The sequence below is a fragment of the Cannabis sativa genome, chromosome 2 (assembly GCF_029168945.1).
Source record: "Cannabis sativa cultivar Pink pepper isolate KNU-18-1 chromosome 2, ASM2916894v1, whole genome shotgun sequence".
In the NCBI taxonomy this organism is placed as follows: Eukaryota; Viridiplantae; Streptophyta; class Magnoliopsida; order Rosales; family Cannabaceae; genus Cannabis; species Cannabis sativa.
In genome coordinates, this window is record NC_083602.1 from 54,787,014 (window position 1) to 54,808,124 (window position 21,111).

At 34.7% G+C, this 21,111-nt stretch overlaps 2 protein-coding genes across 4 annotated transcripts; one reads left to right on the forward strand and one right to left on the reverse strand.

The window, feature by feature from the left end:
• The first annotated feature begins 4,191 nt into the window (after positions 1–4,191).
• Positions 4,192–18,145, forward strand: LOC115718490 (probable protein phosphatase 2C 26). Of its 3 annotated transcripts, XM_030647288.2 has the most exons (11): positions 4,192–4,485; positions 4,788–4,839; positions 4,932–5,011; positions 16,199–16,280; positions 16,478–16,548; positions 16,642–16,721; positions 16,824–16,921; positions 17,246–17,369; positions 17,461–17,543; positions 17,652–17,700; positions 17,790–18,145. In XM_030647288.2, the coding sequence occupies exons 1-11, from the start codon at positions 4,337–4,339 to the stop codon at positions 17,840–17,842; spliced, it is 921 nt and encodes a 306-aa protein (XP_030503148.2). In that variant the 5' UTR covers positions 4,192–4,336; the 3' UTR covers positions 17,843–18,145. The 3 variants fall into 3 exon arrangements, 2 of the variants coding, with proteins under 2 accessions (XP_030503148.2, XP_060966615.1); XR_004011938.2 differs by lacking the exon at positions 17,790–18,145 and having other exon boundaries at positions 17,466–17,543; XM_061110632.1 differs by lacking the exons at positions 4,192–4,485; positions 4,788–4,839 and adding an exon at positions 16,018–16,047 and having other exon boundaries at positions 4,933–5,011.
• A 130-nt stretch (positions 18,146–18,275) lies between these two features.
• LOC133035005 (uncharacterized) lies at positions 18,276–20,737 on the reverse strand. The gene is made up of 2 exons (XM_061110631.1): positions 19,545–20,737; positions 18,276–18,903 (listed from the first exon to the last, which is right to left on the reverse strand). The coding sequence occupies exons 1-2, from the start codon at positions 20,316–20,318 to the stop codon at positions 18,688–18,690; spliced, it is 990 nt and encodes a 329-aa protein (XP_060966614.1). The 5' UTR covers positions 20,319–20,737; the 3' UTR covers positions 18,276–18,687.
• Between the last annotated feature and the right edge of the window lie 374 nt (positions 20,738–21,111).

A 21,111-nucleotide genomic window follows, 5' to 3' on the forward strand; every position in this document is an offset into this window, starting at 1 on the left:
CGGTTATTGGCTAGGAACCGACGCCATATGTACCCCTATGGCGTCGGTTCTTAGCTAAGAACCGACGCCATAGGGGTATATATGGCGTCGGTTCAAATAAACCCTTTAGCGTCGCCCTGATAGGCGTCGGTTGCGAATTTCGCGAAAACCGACGCCTAAAGGGCTTAAAAACCGCCTCTAAAGGGTGTTTTTGTAGTAGTCGATCTAACATGTTTCTTTTTTCAACAGGTTGTTTTGAGAAGGTTATTGTCTCGCCCTGATGAAGAAGTGTATGCCGGGACAATTATTTATAATAATGTTGAGATAGTGATTGAGATGGGTGTCAACGAGATCCATCTTGAATATGATGTATGGGACCTTGTTGTTTTTAAAAGCCAAGCAAAAAAGTCACACAACATATCAAATCTGCTACTGTTGCATCTTCTTCAGGTCTCGATCGTGTAGAATTCTAAGATTTGGTACAAAGGTTAGATTAGATCGAGATTGAACATAAGTATCTTTTTTCTCCAGTTTTTAAATAATTACCTTTTTATTAAATATAGTTATTTTTTTCGAAAACATAATATTAGTTTGTTTGAAAAAATTTATTCGATTATTTAATTTATATTAAACAATCACTCCTCATTTTTAACCCAGACCAATCACATATTACATTTTTGCTTATGGCTTGACTCTTTATTGTTATTGTTGAATCTACTTATATAGTTTTCAAGTTGAAACTTTTCTTCCGATTCGTAGTTTATCAAGATTTGATAACAAATGGTAACAAATTAAAATATTTTTATTATCTTTTAGATATGCTTCGGGTTCACATTGTAATTATGTCTTAATCGAATTTGATATCTTTAATTTTTCCTTGCTAATTAGCTTATACTATTTCTAAAATACTTAACTTTCAGTTAACAACAAATTGAAACACAAAATCGTGCTTTTCCAAAAAAAAAAAAAAAAAAAAAGAACTGTGCATTACGACTTTCATGGATTGAGAAAGTAGTATTTTTTTTTCCTTTTTAAATGCATAAGTATTGTTGATATACCACATCATTACTAAAAAAAAATTAATATTAATAGATTAAAAATCATAGATTATAAAAATACTTTTAAGAACAAAAGTAGTGCTCTCAATTAAAGAATACCATATATATAAATACTAGTATCATGTTAGGGATATGATTTTGTCTCGTGATATACTTCCACGAAATGTATTCTGTGGTACATTAGATGAGTCTCAGGGTACATTAAATGAGTGTCAGGGTACGTTTCTACTTTTTAACCTTAATTATCCCTAGATTAATCTCAGCCGTCAAATCAAATAACTCCCTCATCTGACGACTGCCGTACATCACGAATTACAATCTGTGAAAGTACACTAATGTGACAAAATCATATCCCTATCATGTTAAAACATGTAGGTTCATAATCTTATTTTAATCAATTTCGTTCAAATAAGAACATTGTGATACATGTTCTTAAATATAAGGTGTAATCTTTTATCACGTTGTTTAAATGTATGCCTATAATTTTTTCTACCATTATGTACTAATAAAATAATATAGAAATATTAATATAATATATAAGGTCATGTTCAGTTTAATATAATGGAGATTGTAATAGAATCAAAAGTATTATTTTTTTTAGAGAAAAAATTGTTATTATAAATTAATGAAAAAGTTCATTTACAACAATAGAATGAATAGAAGCAGGGAAATCTGCTCGCCAAACAATATCAGAATCCATCCTAAGAGCAAATCTAGCTAAATCAGGCGTCGCTTCATTAGCAGAATGACATACACGCGTCAAAGAAGCTTCAGGAAAGAAGGACAATTGATAAATAATATTTCGAATCGTGGAAGCAACTATAATGCTCTTGATAGGCATTGATACTTTGTGAGACAACATGAGCATCCGTTTCAATAAGGTGAATAACACAAGCAGAATGATGCAACCATTGTAAGCAAAAAGAAACGGATTGGGCTTCAATCTCTTTGACTTGAAAATAGCCACAAATATGCTTAGAAATGGTAGTCACAACATTACCACAAGAGTCTCTAACAATAACACCAATTCCCATAATCTCGTTAGTTGAGTCAAGGGCAGCATGCATCAACATTAAGTTTCAATTGTCCCAGAGGAAGAGGCTGCCAAGCTTGACCATGTTTTGAGAGAATGAGAGCTTCTTTGTTGCCGACTGGTATGAGACTGAAATTCAGCAAGAAAGTTGAGAGCATTTTCACAGATGATTGAAGGCGGATGTAATGAGATAACAATGTAATGTTAATTACATTACCCAATGAATTGAATTATTTTATTAATTGAAGAAGCTAATGAGAATTACATCACATATATTAAATAAAATAAATGTAAAATGACTCAAATACTCTTTTTATATAAGAATAAAAATTAATAGATAATTTTATGAATGTATCACTTATTTAAATATGAGTTAATTGCAGCATAACTCCTAAAATTTTTACTTTGCTTACATTTAATCTCCCAAACTAAAATTTTGACAAGAAAACCCTCAAAACTATATTACTGTTAGCAAAAACACACTTCTGTTTCCCTAATCCTGTTATTTTCCAACGTGGCTTAGTTCAGTTCAGCCAACGTGGACACAGTGTACACGTGACACAATATTATTGATTTATGTAAATGTTTTTTTAAGAAAAATAAAATTTAAATACCAAATTAATTTATAATTAAAAATAAATAATTTTAAAAAAAATAAAAGGAACAATTTTCTTTTCTACTCCTTTTTTTCGTGTTTTTATTTCTTATTCTTCATTCTTTCTACCAACAACACCGCCACCACCGCCACCACCTTTATCCACCATCAATCATCAGTAAAACCACCACAAAAACAACATTACCCTACCATCGCAACCATAAGGAAGCCTCTAGTTTGGAGTTTGGATTAATGGTAGTGGAAGGCGGAAAAGGACAAAAGATGATGAAGAAAAAGGAGACTTGGTTCGGGATGAACAATGAGCTTGTTCTTGGGTCTCGAAGAAGAAGAAGAAGAAGAAGTAAAACTCAAGAGAAAAACAAATAAAAAATATTAATTTTTATTTATTATTTACAATAAATTTTTATAAAATTATGATTTGGACTAATAAACTTTCAACATGTGGTCTTCTTATCACCGTCAAACGAATATGTTAAATTGAGTACCGATGGACGTACAAAAATAATGACCTTGATAACTATTAATGATAATTTTCAAAATTGTGAACTTATCTGTCTCAAGCATAAGTTTTGAAGACTTATTTCATAATTTTCTCAAAATTTACAGATAAAATTTAATTACCACACTCTTTAATAATAAAACTAAATTAAAATAGCAATTTTTATTTAGAAAAAAATTTATCTTTGTCAGTGGACAAGTCTTGTCCATATGCTACCATCAAATTTGGGCCTGATTTGAAGACTCATTAAGGAGAAAAATTCTTCTTAATGAAGGAAGATATACCCCAAAGATGCCACCTTTAGGACGACTTTTGGCAAAGGCTTTTATTTTGCAAATAGGAGCATTATACTCATTGTAAAGAGATCAAGAATTTTGGTATTAAGCAAAATCACTGCCAAACTCTATAAGATATCTGTTATTGTTGTAATTTTAAATACCAATACAATACAAGTGATTCGTAGAGTAAGACTAATTACTGTTTGAACCACGCAAAAGTCTCATTCTTTACAAATATTTTATCACTTTTAATCGTACATTTAATTAATTGTCGAAAATTTCAGTCAACAAACCTAAAACAACGATCCATAAGAAAAAAAAAATGTAAGAAAAAAGTATTTTATAAAAATGTAAACTTTTTGTTATTTTTAAAATAATAAAAAAAGGAAAGAAATAATTTTATAAATACATAAAAACAAACAAAAAAAAAATTACCAAAATACAATCATACAAAATCTTAAATATGTTTATAGTTTTTAAAATTTATTTATATAAAATAAGTTTTTTAATATATTTTTATATTGTACTTTTATTATTTCGTTATTAATTTTTTATTATTTATATATTATTTTTTTTTTATGTTATTTTGATGTTGTTTTAATTCTAATTTTATAAAATAACAGTAAAAATATATATATATAAGAAAATTAAATGTAAAAATGTAAAATGTTTTTTTTTTTTAAAAAAAAAATAACCATTTATAATTTTTTAAGAAGAAAAATCACTTGGGTTGGGTAGCCTCGGATATTGAGACTGAAAAAGCCTAAAATAAAACTCCAAGAAATCTGAAACTCGTGGCCACACACTCTCCCTCTGCAAATATTTGTACGAACCAATAGGCTGGTTAAGGTTAGGAGGAGTTGAAGCGGGAATATGGCAGTTCCCATATTCAGGGCTTCTGTACCTCACTCTCGTCCAGCTATCACTATCCATTCCCTTGGTCCTTCTCTCCCCACCTTACATGAAACTTCAAAGAACAGAAGGTTGCTCTTTTGCGCTCCTTCGGAACATAATCCAGTCCGGTGAGTGAGCAACCAAATGGTCAACTATTACTACGGATTTTTTGTTTCAACAATTGCTCAAAGTATAACAGATAGAGCTTGTGGATATCTGGGTTTTGGTCAAAATCATAATTTAGTTGCTTTTAAAGTATCCAGTTTAGTAGTTTAGGTTCGTTGTATTTGTTGTGGCATTTTCGGTTAGAATGATCATGAATAGTTCTGCATTTTGGTATAAGTAAAAATATTTTTCTAATAAAAAATTCTTCTTATATTATGAAGGTATTATTAAACTTGTTTGTTTATCCATTTTGCCGTTGTTGTAGGCCTACTTTGTCATTTTGTGTTGGTGTACACCTTATTCCACACCCCAGCAAGGTATTACTCTGAAAATGTATGTGATTTCTTATTTTCCATGTTTATGTTGCTTTTACATTTATAATGTGTTCAATTGTTGTTAATCTAAATAGGTTGACCGAGGTGGGGAAGATGCTTTCTTTGTGAGTAGCTACAAAGGAGGAGCTCTTGCTGTTGCTGATGGTGTTTCTGGGTATGTGAAATTCCGTATTTTAATATTCCCAGTTTGATTATTTAATTAAATGATTAATTAAATGCGGAATAATAAAGCGTGCGAAAACGGTTTTACGTAGTTACAGAATGCAACTCCGTAACTCCAGAGAAACCCAGAAAAACAAACAGTGCATAAAAGTAAAAACACACAAGATTTTTGTACGTGGTTTCAACAATCCTTTCAGATTGTTACTAGTCCACGGGGCCACGCCCAGAGATAAGATTCATTAGATCGGTATCAAAAATACAAAGTAATTGACTTATGCATAAATAGACTCCCTCTTATTGTATGCCGCAAGCTTGATGTATTCCACCTACTAACCGAATCTTGATAAAACTCCAAGTGCTCGAACTCCCTTCGATCACCTTGAAGAGTGCTTGAATCCTCCCGATTCAAGGCTTAAAGGCTATCTCCCGAAAGCCTATACAACCATCTCCCGAAGGTTGTGTGCTTGTATCCTCCCGATGCAAGACTTCAAAAGCAATCTCCCGAAAGCTTGTAAATACCCTTCTCCCGAAGGTGCACTGATGTTCTTCTTCGTTGTAGACTTGAATACAGACTCAAGACAATACAAACAACAAATAAACAGAGTAAGAGTAGAACAACTCTTCTCTACAAATCAAAGACTCTCTTTTCTAAAGATATGAATGAAATTCAAAGATACAAGAGAGGTACCAAGAGAGGTACTAAACAAAGACACTCTTTCCTTAAGATATGAAAGCAATTCTAAGTGTATGAAAGAGATACAAAACCTAGCGGTATAGGATGTATTTATAATGAATATACATCTCATAGACGGCTTACATTCGGTACGAACAAGACCTCGACCCACTAGAAACTTCCACTAAAATAATTCTTCAATCGATCCGGGAATTTCGTTTCGTACATACGGAATCGTGGGCGATAACTACAACTTTCCTTTTATAGAAAAGGAAAGTCTAGCTCCGGTTTTCTCTTCAAGAAACTGATCTAAGAAAATGGGAAACTCGACACAAGATCGGAATAACGGTGGTTAGATAAAAAACGAAATGGGTAACCAAACTTACCATTTTTACCTTTTTTCCAAAAATAGGAAAGCTAGACAACTTTCCTTTCAAGTTTGATTTACACAAATATGGAAACCAAATCAATATATGCCAGCCGAAATATACATTAAATAATAAAATATTTTTGTCAATTAAATATGCCAAAAATGGAATTAACAATCTCCCCCTTTGGCACTTTGATTGACAAAACATTTTATTATGAGAAAACCTGCATCAAGTGTTAGAAACCAAAGCAAATAGCTTTTTAAAGATACAAGAGTATAGAAAATACTCCCCATTTTGCATGAAAGCTCTACAACACATAAAACATAGAACTTTTTTTTTGGACGGAAAAGCTTGCAAACCGAAGAACACAACTTTTTAAATGGAAAAGTGTTAAACCACAAACAACTTTTTAAACGGAAAAGTGTTAAACCACAAACAAGCAACTCCCCCTAAAACCAAGGGTCCAGAGTTGTAACAAAAAGTTCAAGGAATCCAAAAAAAATAATACTACTCCCCCTTTTTGTCTATCAAGGAGCCAAAGATAACAAAAACAAACATGGACAAGGTCATAAGTTCAAATAAACATTAATAAAAAGCAAAAGATAAAAGATTGAACCACCTATTCATCATCATTGGGTCGGAAGTATTTCATGATGCTGTCCATCGTCCTAAGAAGCAAGGCCTGACTGGTCTCCATTCTTCCCAAACGCAAGTTGAATTCTGCCATTTCTGTAGGAGCAGAAGTGGAAGCAGATCCGACGAGGATCATGTGTAAGACCGGGGAAGCGGACCGAGCCTTTCTTTGAGCGACTTTTCCTTGAGGAGGCTTCTCGGGAATTTTGAAAGTGGTTCCAACGACGGGCATCTCAATTGATTCATTCTCAAGAATCAATTCCTCTTGATCAGATAAAATTTTATAGATTAAGTGAGGAAAAATGAGATTGAGCCTAGGTTTCTTACCCTTTCGAAGAGAGACAATTTGCTCCCAAATCATGTCAGCCAAATCAATTTTAGCACCAATTGAAACTTTATATAAAAAGAAAGCAAGTTCATTTGAAACATTTACCGGATTGGAGCAAGGAAACCAATTGGATAGGGCAAACCTCATGAGAGCAGCATGTTGATAGGTGAGTTGAGACATATGCATGGTGTCGGAGAGTTCAATTTCATTATCACCAGAGAGATAACCGAACACCTTTTGACGATCAAACTCCACATCAGTTGGCTCAATTCCCATAGGCAAATTGAGAGCCTCAGCAACATCCTTCACAGTGAAGGAATACCAGTGTCCTCTGACAAAAACTTTGCCAAACATGAAAGAGTCCTCATCGAGAAACTCTTCAGTGATGTTAGCATAAAATTCTTTCACAATTCTATCCACATACCCATCAAAACCGATCAAGGTATCTACCCATTGTCTTTCTTTCAACATGTTATACACTCCAAAAGGTTTATGAGCAATAACATTAAAATTTTTCTCCACAGTAAAATTCCTATTCTCATAGAATTTCATATCTCTAGCATGATCATTATAACAAAAATAATGAGAGTGAGGCTTGAAGTTATCAAGAGAAATACCAGAGGGCCTCTTTCTTTTCTGTGGAAGAACAGGATTAGAGACAATGGGCCTTTTTCCTTTGTCCTTCTTTGGAACAGCAGGAGGCACTGGAGCAGATTCTGTAGTGACAGGTTCAGTTTCTGGTTCTTCACTCTCGGATCCAGAATCATCAACAACAGGAAGATCTTTGGGCACAAATTCTTCACTTGAATCGGACAAGCCCTCTGAATCATGATCCTCCTCACTTTCTTCTGGTTCAGAATCCGAGGAAGAGACCGAAGGGGGATTCTCCTTGAGATTTTTGCCCTTTGAAGATGAAGAAACCACCTTTTTCCCTTTGGAAGAAATTTTAGGTTTAACCACTTGAGGCTTTGAAGGAGTGGAAACCTTGGACCTTGTTCGAGAACTCACCGTGGGCAAAGCCACCAAAGCTTGATCGACATTAGGAGCACCATTCGAAGAAGAGGACTTCGACAATGTGTGATCGGATGAATGGGATTCATCATGATCACCCAACCCAGGTGTTGGAGAAGCAATAGGAGAGGCACCAACAAGAGGAGATGAAAATTTTGCCACTGATTTTCGAGCTTGGGTCTTCGATTTCTTGGCAGACTTCGTCGGAGCAGAGGACGAACCAGAAGCTCCGGTTGCTGGAGCAGGCGGCGCAGGCGGAGACACCGGTGAAGCAGAAGCAGAGCCACGAGTGGGCTTCTTGGATGGTTGGGCATTTTTAGTTTTGGCCATTTTTCTTTGAAACCCTAGAACACAAACCCTCTTACTTTGAACAATGTTAGACCTTTGAGAGAAAAACAATAAAAAGAGAAGAGAGAGATGTGATCGTGGGATAATGGGGAGTTGAGAATATATAACTTCCAATTCAAAATGCCCAAATTTAAAAAAGAAAAAACTGAAAAGGAAAGTAACTTCCTTACCTTTGACCCACGTGTGGAGGGGAAAAAAAGGAAACCAAAAAACATTTTTCAAAATTTTGGTCAATGTTTCCTTAAATGAAAAAAGGAAACCAACAATCCCCACAAAATCTAAGAATTTAAAGGCCCTTACCAAAACCGAAATTGCCACCAAAAAGGAAACCAACAAATAATTAATTATTTAATTACAAGTTTCCTATACACACCAAAAAGACCAAATCTCCACAAATAAAGGAAACATTCTAAAATAAATACAATTAAAACATGTTTCCATAAAATAAAAAAAATAAAAGAAAAATATATATAAGGATTCGAAAATGAATTCGAAAAAATATGCCCCCCTTTGTCTTTTATTTTTTCAACAAATGCCCCCCAAAGAAAAAAAATGCAAAAAATAAACAAGAGAACACACCAAGACACAAAAAGCACTAATCACCACTTAAGAGCAAAAATTGTGTCTAAGAATATAATGAAACATAACAAAAAAATAACAAAAATTTTTAACAAAGCTCACTTGACAACTCGATCACGAACCTCCTTTTTTTTTATTATTTTTTTTTATTTTTTTTATTATTTTTTTGATTAAAAGACAGAAAAATAAAATAACCTTGATATTTTTGCAACTAGAATTCACAATGTCCATTTGTCTTTGTCCCTGATGAAAAAATCAAACTCATAAGAATAATCAGAAATTATTTTATCAAACTAATGAAGTAATAGAATGAGGTCATACCGGTTCACAGGAAAATTGACTCCATCACCAAGAATATTAAAGCACATCAAACAGTATGTAATAGCTTTATAACACCATTTTCGAGAATAAACACATTTTACCACAAACTGTGTCAAGCATTAGTGTGTGAAAGTGTAAGCAGGGAACATTGCCCAATTTGTCAAAAAGACTTTTTCTGATAAATTGTACCCATAGGAGACGCTGTCACACTACCTCAATGGTAGCCCTTTTCAATGGTAGCGTATCTTCTACATAACTCCAAATTACATAGTTCCAACTTACTCAGAGATGGCTTTCACACATTGAGATAGGTAGCTCTATTCATCCAATGGAGCTTGAACACACAGTTTTTGAACAACAACATTCGAAAATGGTAGCTTACATAACACTGTTTGATGAACCTGAATATTCCTGTGAGGAGTGGACAATTTTCCTGACAAACCTATATGACATCATAATATTACAACATTAGCAATAAAATAATGACTGAAATTCTTATAAGGTTGAAATTTTCTTCTAGGACAAAGACAAGACATTATGAACTCTAAGACAACTCAAATATCAAGGATTATGGAAAAATAAAAGCATTAAACAGTACAAACCCCTAAGGATTTCCTTAGAGAAATAAATCGGACCGAGTCAAGAGCTTTAGTAAAAATATCTGCAATTTGTTTGCTAGTTTCAACATATTCTAAGACAAGAATTTTATTTTCCACAAGCTCTCTAATAAAGTGATGACGAATGTCTATGTGCTTAGTGCGAGAGTGTTGAACAGGATTCTTAGAAATGTTTATAGCAACTAGTGTTATCACAAAAAATGGTTAAAGTTTTCAAATAAAACCCATAATCTGCAATCATTTGTTTCATCAATAACAATTGGGTACAACAACTACATGACAATGTACTCGGCCTCTGCCGTGGACGGAGAGATTGAGTTTTGCTTCTTGCTATGCCATGAAACCAAATTGTTTCCAAGATAGAAACATCCACCACTAGTACTTTTTCTATCATCAGCATTACCTTGTCCAATCGGCATCACTAAAGCAAACAAGGTTAGAATTAGTGTCTTTTGAAAACCAAATCCCAAAATCAATAGTGCTATTTACATAGCGAATGATTCTTTTCACAGCAGAAAGATGGGATTCCATGGGATTAGCCTGATAACGTGCACAAACACCAACACTATAGCAAATATCAGGACGACTAGCAGTAAGATAAAGCAAACTTCCTATCATACTTCGATACAAAGTTTGCTCTACCTTTACTCCTTGTTCATCTTTGCTTAATTTCAAAGTTGTGCTCATGGGAGTGTTGGTATGTTTGGCTTTTTCAAGGCCAAATTTTTTCACCAAATTCTTCGCATACTTACTTTGAGTGACAAAAGTTCCCTCATCTGATTGCTTCAACTTGAAGGCAGAAAATAAGTGAGTTCACCTACCATACTCATTTCGAACTCCTTTTGCATTTGGGAAACAAAAACCCGCACTTCGAGTTAGAAGTAGAGCCAAACACAATATCATCAACATATATTTGAGCAACAATCACATCGAATTAATGTTTTTGATGAAAAGTGTTTTATCAACATTTCCTCTCTTGTAATCATGAGAAAGCAAGAATTCGATTAGACGCTCATACCAAGCACGTGGTGCTTGTTTTAGACCATACAAAGCCTTGTCTAACTTATAAACATGATCAGGAAAATGTGGATCCTCAAACCCTTTAGGTTGTTCCACAAACACTTCTTCTTTTAACAGCCCATTCAAAAAAGCGGATTTGACATCCATTTGATACAATTTAATACCAAGAATGCAAGCTATGGAAAGAAGTAACTTTGATCGATTCCGGTCCAGCTGCGGAGCAAATGTTTCATCAAAGTCAACACCCTCAACTTGAGTGTATCCTTGGGCAACCAACCTTGCCTTGTTTCGAATGATAGTGCCAAACTCATCACTCTTATTTTTGAAGATCCACTTGGTTCCAATGATGTTCACAAACGGTGGTCTTGGAATCATTTTCCAGACTTTGTTTCGAACAAACTGATGAAGCTCATCCTGCATAGCTAAAAACCAATCTTCATCCATTAAAGCTTCTTTTACAGATTTAGGTTCTAAAGAAGAAATAAAACATAAAAATTGAATTATATTGGCATATTTTCTTCTTGTAACCATGCTCTCATCCAAGTTTCCAAGGATGAGATGCGAAGGATGATTCTTTTTAACCACTGGAGGATGGTTCCCTCTGTATTGGATCGGTGATTGAATTTAAAGGATACTCGGATTCTTTTGTTGTTGGATTTTCTGTAGCAACGGATTCACCGCACGGTAACCTCGACGATCGCTTCGAAGCTTCGTCGGGTTCCTTTTCCTCGGCGACGGGTTTTTCAAGCAAATCTTCAATCTGTTCTTCGTGGAAAACTCGAAAAATCTTTTAGATCATCAACAACAACATTAGCGAGATTCCATAACGATTTGGGTTCTCATGTTATACACACGATATGCCCTACTATTTGTGGAATATCCTAAGAAAACACCTTCATCACTTTTAGAATCAAATTTACCAATGTAATCACGATCTCGTAAAATATAACACTTACATCCGAACACATGAAAGTGACTTACATTTGGTTTCTTACCTTTCCAGATTTCATATGGTGTTTTGTGAGTACACAGGCGCAAGAATACTCGTTGATGGTATAGCAAGCAGTGTTAATGGCTTCGGCCCAAAGGCGCTTTGTGAGCTTCTTGCTATTCAACATTACTCTAGCCATTTCTGCTAGAGTACGATTCTTTCTTTCAACCACTCCATTTTGTGGAGGAGTTTTAGGAGCAGAAAATTCATGAGAAATACCGTTAGCTTTACAAAATTCATCATATACGGTATTTTCAAATTCCTTACCATGATCACTCCTAATCCTAACAATTTTGCCAATGTTACAATCTTTTTCAACTCGTAATTTCAAACACGAGTTTGGAAAGCTTCAAAAGTATCGATTTTTCTCTCGAAAAATCCACCCATGAGAATCGAGAGAAATCATCAACACGAACAAAAATATATCTTTTACCATTTAAGCTTTCTACCTGGATTGGACCCATTAAGTCCATGTGCAAGAGTTCGAGAACTGCGGAAGTATTCACATCTGGGACACTCTTGTGAGAAATTTTCAGTTGCTTACCTAAGCGGCATGGACCACATTTTCCCAATGACTCTTTACCTAATTTAGGTAATCCTCGAACAATCCACTGAAACGAGATAATTTTTTCGGATTTTTAAAGTGAATGTGACCAAGTTTTTCATGCCATAGGTCGGTAACATTTTCAATGACGGAATGACAAGTGGCATGCGTAGTGAGAGTATAACAATTATCAACTAGATCGCAGCCCTTGTAACACAATTTCATCAAGAATATTATATACATAGCAATGATTGCTATCAAAGCTCACAGTATAACCACGATCACAATCGACTAATGCTAAGTAGATTAGCTTTTAGTCCTTCAACCAACATGACATTCTTTAGTTTAGGAAGCCACTTCGAACTTGAGAGTTCCCATTCCTATGACTTTACCGGTAAGGCAGTTACCAAATGTAACTTCTCCACGATCCATTGGTCTTATGTTCACAAGAAATTCTTTTTCACTTTTGTCATGTGTTTGGAACAACCATTATCAAAATACCACATGTTAGACGCAACAGTTTTAAAACAAGTAGAACCTACCAAGCATTTGTTTTTGACAACCCATTTTTGTTTTTGTAAAACATGTTTATTTCCAATGTAATTAGATTTAAACATGTTATGCATGGTTATGCATTTAGGTCGAATGTGACCTTTTACTCCACAAAAATGGCAAATAGGAATGAAACGTCTTCCTTTCCCTTTGAAGTTGTCAAACTTACCGTGATGCTTCTTTTCTGTAACAACAGAGTGCTTTCTTTGTCGAGACGAGACCTGCGAGGTAGAAACAAGTTCTTCCGAAACAAAACTATTAGTGGTATTAGACACAGGTTGATTTGGAACATAACCCAGCCCAGCATGATTGGTTTGGCCAGATTTTTGAATTTTTTCAAAGATGGTGGAACCTGGATTTAACATTTTAACATTCTTTTTAATGTTATCAATTTCCTTGGTTAAAGAAATAATTTTTGACTCTTTTAAGGACAATTCAGATTCTGACATTTGAGTTTATCTTCCAACTCATTAATGTTGTTACACAAAATTTTATTATCTTTAACCGGGGAGCGATTTTCGGCACTAGTTTCCAACCACTTACCAAACATTACCTTGTAGGATTCAATCATGGAATCCTCATCAATTTCTGACTCATCTGATTCGGATCTGGATTCTTCCTTGTTGTCATTGATCAGGATATTGTTCAAGCAAATGCTTTTTCCTTTTTCCTGCAAATTTCTTGACAAAACACTTGTTAGGACAACTTTTTCTTTTTCATCCTCACTACTCTCAGAATCATCACTCCAAGTAACATTCAATCCCTTTTTATTTTTCTTTAAGGTATTAGCACATTCAGATTGAGTGTGACCAAAACCTTCACATTCTCTGCATTTAATACCTTTATTGTTAGATGGAAAAGGTTTAGAGGGAATGTTACCAGAAATGTTACCTTTTGGGTTCTTTGAAAAGAACTTTTTATTTCCACGATTTCAAGAATTTTTGGAAATTTTTTGCCAATAGAACCATTTCATCATTATTTTCATCATCAGAAACAATATTTTCAGAAGCATTAAAGGCAATACCTTTGCTTTTCTCATTCGAGAGATTTTGCTTACTCTTTTTCTTGATTTGTTGATTCAACTCAAAGGTTCTTAAAGATCCCATGAGTTCCTCAACCTTCATTTTGCCAAAATCTTTTGCCTCTTCCATTGCAAGCAATTTTGTATCAAACATGTCAGGAAGAACTCGAACAATTTTTCGAACCAAGACAGATTCATCTAGTTTTTCTCCCAAGGCAAAAAACTCATTAGAAAATATCAGATAATCTTTCATAGAAATCATTTAAAGTTTCGGATATCGACATTCTCAATTCATCAAATCTAGTTTGAAGCATGGTAAATCGTGATCTCTTTACATCAGCAGTACCTTCAAATTGAATTTGAAGGATTTCCCATGCTTCTTTTGCAGATTCACAAGATGATATTAATTTAATAAAACCTTCACCAACACCATTAAAAATAGCATGTAAAGCCTTATTATTATAACCAGACAGTTTTTCATCTTCAGTGGTCCAGGCGAGTTCGGATTTTACACGAGTATTACCTTTTTCATCATTTTCGGTAGGTTGAGACCACCACTGTAAGAATAGCTCTCCATGCTTTCTCATCTTGCGATTTGATGAAAGCTCTCATCCTGACCTTCCAATAAGGATAATTCGACTCATTCAATAGAGGAGGTCTAGAGATGGAACTTCCTTCTGCAAACAAAGACATCTCACACAAAACAAGTTAAACGGAATAACCTCGAGATCTCACTAAGAATTTAGTGACTTGCTCGATACCAATTGAAATTCCGTATTTTAATATTCCCGGTTGATTATTTAATTAAATGATTAATTAAATGCGGAATAATAAAGCTAGTATCGAAAACAGTTTTACGTAGTTACGGAATGCAACTCCGTAACTCCGGAGAAACCAAGAAAAACAAACAGTGCATAAAAGAAAAAATACACAAGATTTTTGTACGTGGTTTCAACAATCCTTTCAGATTGTTACTAGTCCACGGGGCCACGCCCGGAGATAAAAATCATTAGATCGGTATCAAAAATACAAAGTAATTAACTTATGCATAAAAAGACTCCCTCTTATTGTATGCTGCAAGCTTGATGTATTCCACCTACTAACCGAATCTTGATAAAACTCCAAGAGCTCGAACTCCCTTCGATCACCTTGAAGAGTGCTTGAATCCTCCCGATTCAAGGCTTAAAGGCTATCTCCCGAAAGCCTATACAACCATCTCCCGAAGGTTGTGTGCTTGTATCCTCCCGATGCAAGACTTCAAAAGCAATCTCCCGAAAGCTTGTAAATACCCTTCTCCCGAAGGTGCACTGATGTTCTTCTTCGTTGTAGACTTGAATACAGACTCAAGACAATACAAACAACAAATAAACAGAGTAAGAGTAGAACAACTCTTCTCTACAAATCAAAGACTCTCTTTTCTAAAGATATGAATGAAATTCAAAGATACAAGAGAGGTACCAAGAGAGGTACTAAACAAAGACACTCTTTCCTTAAGATATGAAAGCAATTCTAAGTGTATGAAAGAGATACAAAACCTAGCAGCTATAGGATGTATTTATAATGAATATACATCTCATAGACAGCTTACATTCGGTCTGAACAAGACCTCAACCCACTAGAAACTTCCCTAAAATAATTCTTCAATCGATCCAGAATTTAGTTTCTGTACATACAGAATCGTGGGCAGTAACTACAACTTTCCTTTTATAGAAAAGGAAAGTCTAGTTCCGGTTTTCTCTTCAAGAAACCTGATCTAAGAAAATGGGAAACTCAACACAAGATCAGAATAACAGCTGGTTAGATAAAAAACGAAATGGGTAACCAAACTTACCATTTTTACCTTTTTTCCAAAAATAGGAAAGCTAGACAACTTTCCTTTCAAGTTTGATTTACACAAATATGGAAACCAAATCAATATATGCCAGCCGAAATATACATTAAATAATAAAATATTTTTGTCAATTAAATATGCCAAAAATGGAATTAACAGTATGGAATTGGACAAGGCTAAGTGTTTATGTATGACTATATCTATAGCTAAGCTTTCTGGAATAGAAAGCATAAACATGTAGAATTTGTTTAAGGAGTTGAAGTTAAGTTATCATGCATTAATGAGCTAGAATTATGACTCTTGAAGTTTTAATATGTATTTATTCATTTCTTTTTCCAGTTGGGCAGAACAGAATGTAGATCCATCAATGTTCCCGCAGGAACTAATGACTAATTTTTCGGATTTAGTGGAGGATGAAGAGGTAGTATTTTCAAATAATTGATAGCCTATGAGATGTTCTTCAAACTGTGTTTTAATCCAACCATATCTGATTAGCTAATAGTCTTTTATATATTATTACTCACAGAGCAATGGTTAAGATGGACATAGTATTTGTTTACTGCATACACATTGATGTTGCCTGACAAACCCAAGGATTTTACCTGTCTTTCTTTCCAGGTTAACAGTGATCCACAAATTCTCATTAGGAAAGCACATGCTGCTACCTCCTCTATAGGTTCTGCAACAGTGTAAGTAACCTTCAATATGCATTTTCATTTTCTGAGGTTTCTGCTTCCGTCCTAGTTCGCCTAATTGATTCAGCTTTCCACTTATCTGAGCAGCATTGTCGCCATATTGGAGAGGAATGGAATTTTGAAGATTGCCAATGTTGGGGATTGTGGGCTAAGGGTTATCCGTGCAGGTAAACACCTTTCAATTGTCATTCTTCAAATTCTTAGCTTTCCATTGTTCCCTTAGTATTTTCTTCTCCTTTATCCTGCATATTTTTTCTTCTACTCTTCAGGTCGAGTAGTTTTTTCTTCCATTCCACAAGAACATTATTTTGACTGTCCCTATCAACTGAGCTCAGAGGTCATTAGTCAAACATACCTTGACGCCAAGGTATGATGAGGCACCCTTTTAGTGTATGAGCAGTATGTTCTTTTCTTTTTCTTACTCTTGCGATCCTCACGTTAAATGAACTACTTTAGCTGCTTGTAATTTGAAGATGTGATAGAACTAAGCTGTAATAATAAGGTCAATATATGGCTCACAACCAAGATGACCATTCTGGTCTGCGTTCAACATGTTCTAAAAAGTTTGATTGCCAGTATTGCTTGGATGAGATGTGCATATAAACGATTCCTATGTGAAAATTTTGGAGAAAACCATAATTGTCTGAGTTTTGATTTATATTTGGAAATTTATAAATCTCCTCAACAACAGGTTAGTAGCATGGAGTTAATAGAAGGAGACACCATAATAATGGGTTCCGATGGACTTTTCGATAATGTCTTTGATCATGAAATGATTTCAACATTGGCCCAATTCAAAGATGTCGTCGAGGCTGGTATGTTTTTCCTGTGTTAACTTCATATGGTGGAAGATTTAGATTAAGCAACTCATTCACAATCTTAACCGATACACGATTTTAATGCTAGCAAAGGCATTAGCTAATCTGGCAAGCGTTCATGCAAAGGACTCTGACTTTGATTCTCCATACGCATTGGAGGCCAGATCCAGGGTAAAATTACTAAATATATGGTCGTTGTTAATATGTTTTGGCAAAACATATCTACTTTTGATTTGGAATCGAAAATATGGCTTTTGTAATATGGTTGTTAATTTTCAGGGATTTGATATTCCCTGGTGGAAGAAAATTCTTGGGAGGAAACTTACAGGTATGGACTTGTGATGTCTATCATTGTAATGAAACAGTGTTTGTGGATGCCATGGCCTATGACTGACCTGAAATTTTCTTTTTGTACAGGTGGAAAGCTTGATGACATTACTGTGATTGTTGGGCAAGTCGTGAGCTCTTGAAACTTCAAAAGTTGAAAAATGGTATATGGAGACAAGTGACAAATAACACTAGTACTTGATAAACCTCAAAAGTTGTTAATCTACAGGATCACTACGCCAAAAAGCTCAACAATGAATTCTTTTTCAAACTGCCCTACATAAACTCCTAAAGATTCTGTAAAGAAATTACAATATACATCACCTATTTGACCATCCTTTTCCATACTGTCTCTAGCGTTGTACCAATTAATACATGTTTATCATAGGTAAATTGTGTTTCTATAAACTCAATCAAGTAGTCACAACAAAAGTACTTTGCCTTAAGTATTCATATTTCACATCCTTAAGTGGATTTTATATGATTCATTTTTAAGCAGGGAAACGATAACAGAACTACTGTTTATACTGGTGCATATTACATTCATGGCTATGAAAAGAAACGAAATTGTGCAAATGCAGATAAGAACTATAATATGATACATTGTGTATCAATTTTAATTTACTGCCAATAATAATAATAATAATAGTAACAAATCATCAAAAATGACAAAAAGAGAAGGGGTGTTGTAATTTGTAATAAGGCAGTAAATGAAACCTCGTTGGTGCTTATTTGAGCATACAGTAAGGCAAAAAAGGATAACTAACAAAGTGTCTACGGTACAAACAAAATTTAAGCCTCAATATCTAATTTGACTAGCACCGCCGATTAAATTAGACAGCGATTATGTATGAAAATCTTTGAAAAAATTGATGATCCTCTGCTTCCTCCACGCCCATGAGATGGTTCATGTATCTCTCAATTATGATATCTGCAATGCAATGCAATGCAATGCAAGAATGTCCTTCGTCTTCATAGGTTAAATAATTCAAGTTACATTGCCGCTGCTGGAGCCATCGTTTAATTCATAAAAGAAGTTTTTTGAGGCTTCATAAGTAGACCAGCATATTGCAGCAGCGGGAGCATGGAAAAGAATCCTAGGACACCATCCCCTTAACAACCCTCTATAACCATCTTTTTTCAATATTGTTTTGACAACATCTCCAATTGAGCCACTTTTGAATCTATCGCATCCGCATATACCCTGAACAACAAATGAACGTAAATGAACATTAATATTTCAGACGCGAGATTAAAAGCTTTTACAAGTTGCTAACAAGGTTAAAAAGTCATATAAGAATTCTCTAGGAGAATCTCCCTACTTTTGACTATTTAGGATACATTAAACATTTAATGTTACAATGATAGTTCATTATTTCTTATGATTTGGTTGATCATTATTAGCTGAAAATGATCCAGCATTCTAAGATATATTTCTTAAAAGCCAGAATGACAATAATAAGGCTTCATCTTCTTTCAATAAATCTTCACCATAGCAATAATTCTGTCTATCATATAAATGAAAGCAACGGTTCAAGAAGATCTACAAAAAAATTGTACTCACAAACAATACATAACAGAGTCAGTCAATCAGTTCTATCATCAAATTTAACACTTGTAAAGTGAACTTTTTTGCCCCATTACTAGCTAAAGGAGAAGCCTTATGTTTAAAGTACTCTAATTAAATCACATAAAGAATTACTAACAATTTGAACTATATTTCCAAGCTTTTTCTGTAGAATTAAGTTTCAAATACTTATAAGCCAGCGGCATCAGAATTATATCACAAGTTTGAGTCTTCAAAGTCTTCAAACCAAACATAAATATATTTATAGTTGGATATACCTGACACTGCAACTGAGTTTTGACCACATCGAGAGGTGTAGTAACAGCAGAAGCCAAAGCCCCGGCAACAGCCCCAGCAGTGGCATGAACAACCAAACGCTCGTCGCTGACACTCTCTGGCGAAATTTCCATCAAACCTTTCTTTGCAGCCTCATAAGTCGCAAAGTGCACGGCTGTAAACGGCGCATTCATAAGCACTGTGGTCCTATACGAAGCGTAGAATGCTCTAAACCCATCTTCCCTCAACACCCTCTTCATACAATCCCAAACCCCCTTGTACGGACTGTTACTCAACTGCAATCTCTGCTTCACCATGTCCATTGGGGTAAAAACTGCGTCGCTAGCTACGGTGGCGAACACCCCTGAGGTTGCGTGTGCAAGTGAGTTATTTGGGTTCCCACCGGAGAAGAACTCCTTACAAATCTCATAAACCGAAAAATAAACGGCGTGGGCTGGCCCGGCACCGAGACCCATTGCCCCAATGCCGCGGTAAAGGCCAATTGGACCCTCGGTCTTCAAGATGGATTTAAGGGCCTGTCTGACTCCGACTGACTTAATCGGGCAGGACCCGAGAGCCTGCATATGGGTCTTAACCGTGTCGACTGGGAACATAGCCATGTGCTCGACAGAGCCAGCGATGGAGCCTGCAATCATGAACTGCCAGAAGTGAAGACCGTCATGGGCCCTGACCACAATTTCCGGGTGAAAGTCTGGTGGCTGAGGGACTGGCCGGAAGTCTGGGTTTTGGAACTTGGGCGAAGCGTCTGTAGCCATAGATAGATACGGAGAATCAGTGAAAATCCTCCTATTTAGGGATTTGACGAATATATCTGAAAATTTGGAGTTTTCTTATTAGGGGTTTATGGTTTTGGTGTTAGAGAGAAAGAAGTTAGGCTTTCCACCATGAATGAAAAGCTAACAAAGGGGACGAGAATTTGTGTACCAACAAAGGATTAGGAATTGCAGAGTTGAAAACAAGAATTGAAGAGTTGAAGGATAAAAATTGGATTTTGGTTTTGACTAGTCTTTCTTTTAGGGTTCCACAAATTAGGGATTTACGGCTCTATACAGTATTTTAGTAATTTATTTTTCAGGGTCAAGTGAGAAAGATAACAGCTGAGCAATTCAGTTTCTAATTTTTAATTTTTTATTTATTTTATATTTAGGATATTCCTTATCTACCTATTATTCTTGATTAAAATGTTAGTGGTTTTCAGTCTCAAAAAAAAAAAAAAGTCAGTGGTTTTAAATTTCGTTTCAGAGCCTTACAAAAAAATATCGTTTCTGAGCAAAAAAGTAATTGAGATTTGCACCTCTTAAAATTTTAGTTATTTTAAAATCCTAAATTAAATAGGATATAAAAATAAGAGGAAAAAAAAATTAAAAAGTAAAAAAAAATTATAATCCGAACTTTCATTAACATGTTAAATTTTTAAAATTTTATTTTAAATAATTATAATATACACCATCATAAGAGTTTGAGATTTTTACACTAAGTGACTTTTTTTTACTAATATTTAACATTTATACTTGCTTTCTCTATTTTTTTTTACATTTTTATATTTTA

Coding starts and splice junctions, on each gene's coding strand:
- LOC133035005 (XM_061110631.1), bottom strand. CDS start 20,318: ATGGCTACAGACGCTTCGCCCAAGTTCCAAAACCCAGACTTCCGGCCA. Junction 18,904..19,544: donor AAACTCAGTTGCAGTGTCAG/GTATATCCAACT, acceptor TTTGTTGTTCAG/GGTATATGCGGATGCGATAG.
- LOC115718490 (XM_030647288.2), top strand. CDS start 4,337: ATGGCAGTTCCCATATTCAGGGCTTCTGTACCTCACTCTCGTCCAGCT. Junction 5,012..16,198: donor GTTGCTGATGGTGTTTCTGG/GTATGTGAAATT, acceptor TTCTTTTTCCAG/TTGGGCAGAACAGAATGTAG. Junction 16,722..16,823: donor GCTAAGGGTTATCCGTGCAG/GTAAACACCTTT, acceptor TCTACTCTTCAG/GTCGAGTAGTTTTTTCTTCC.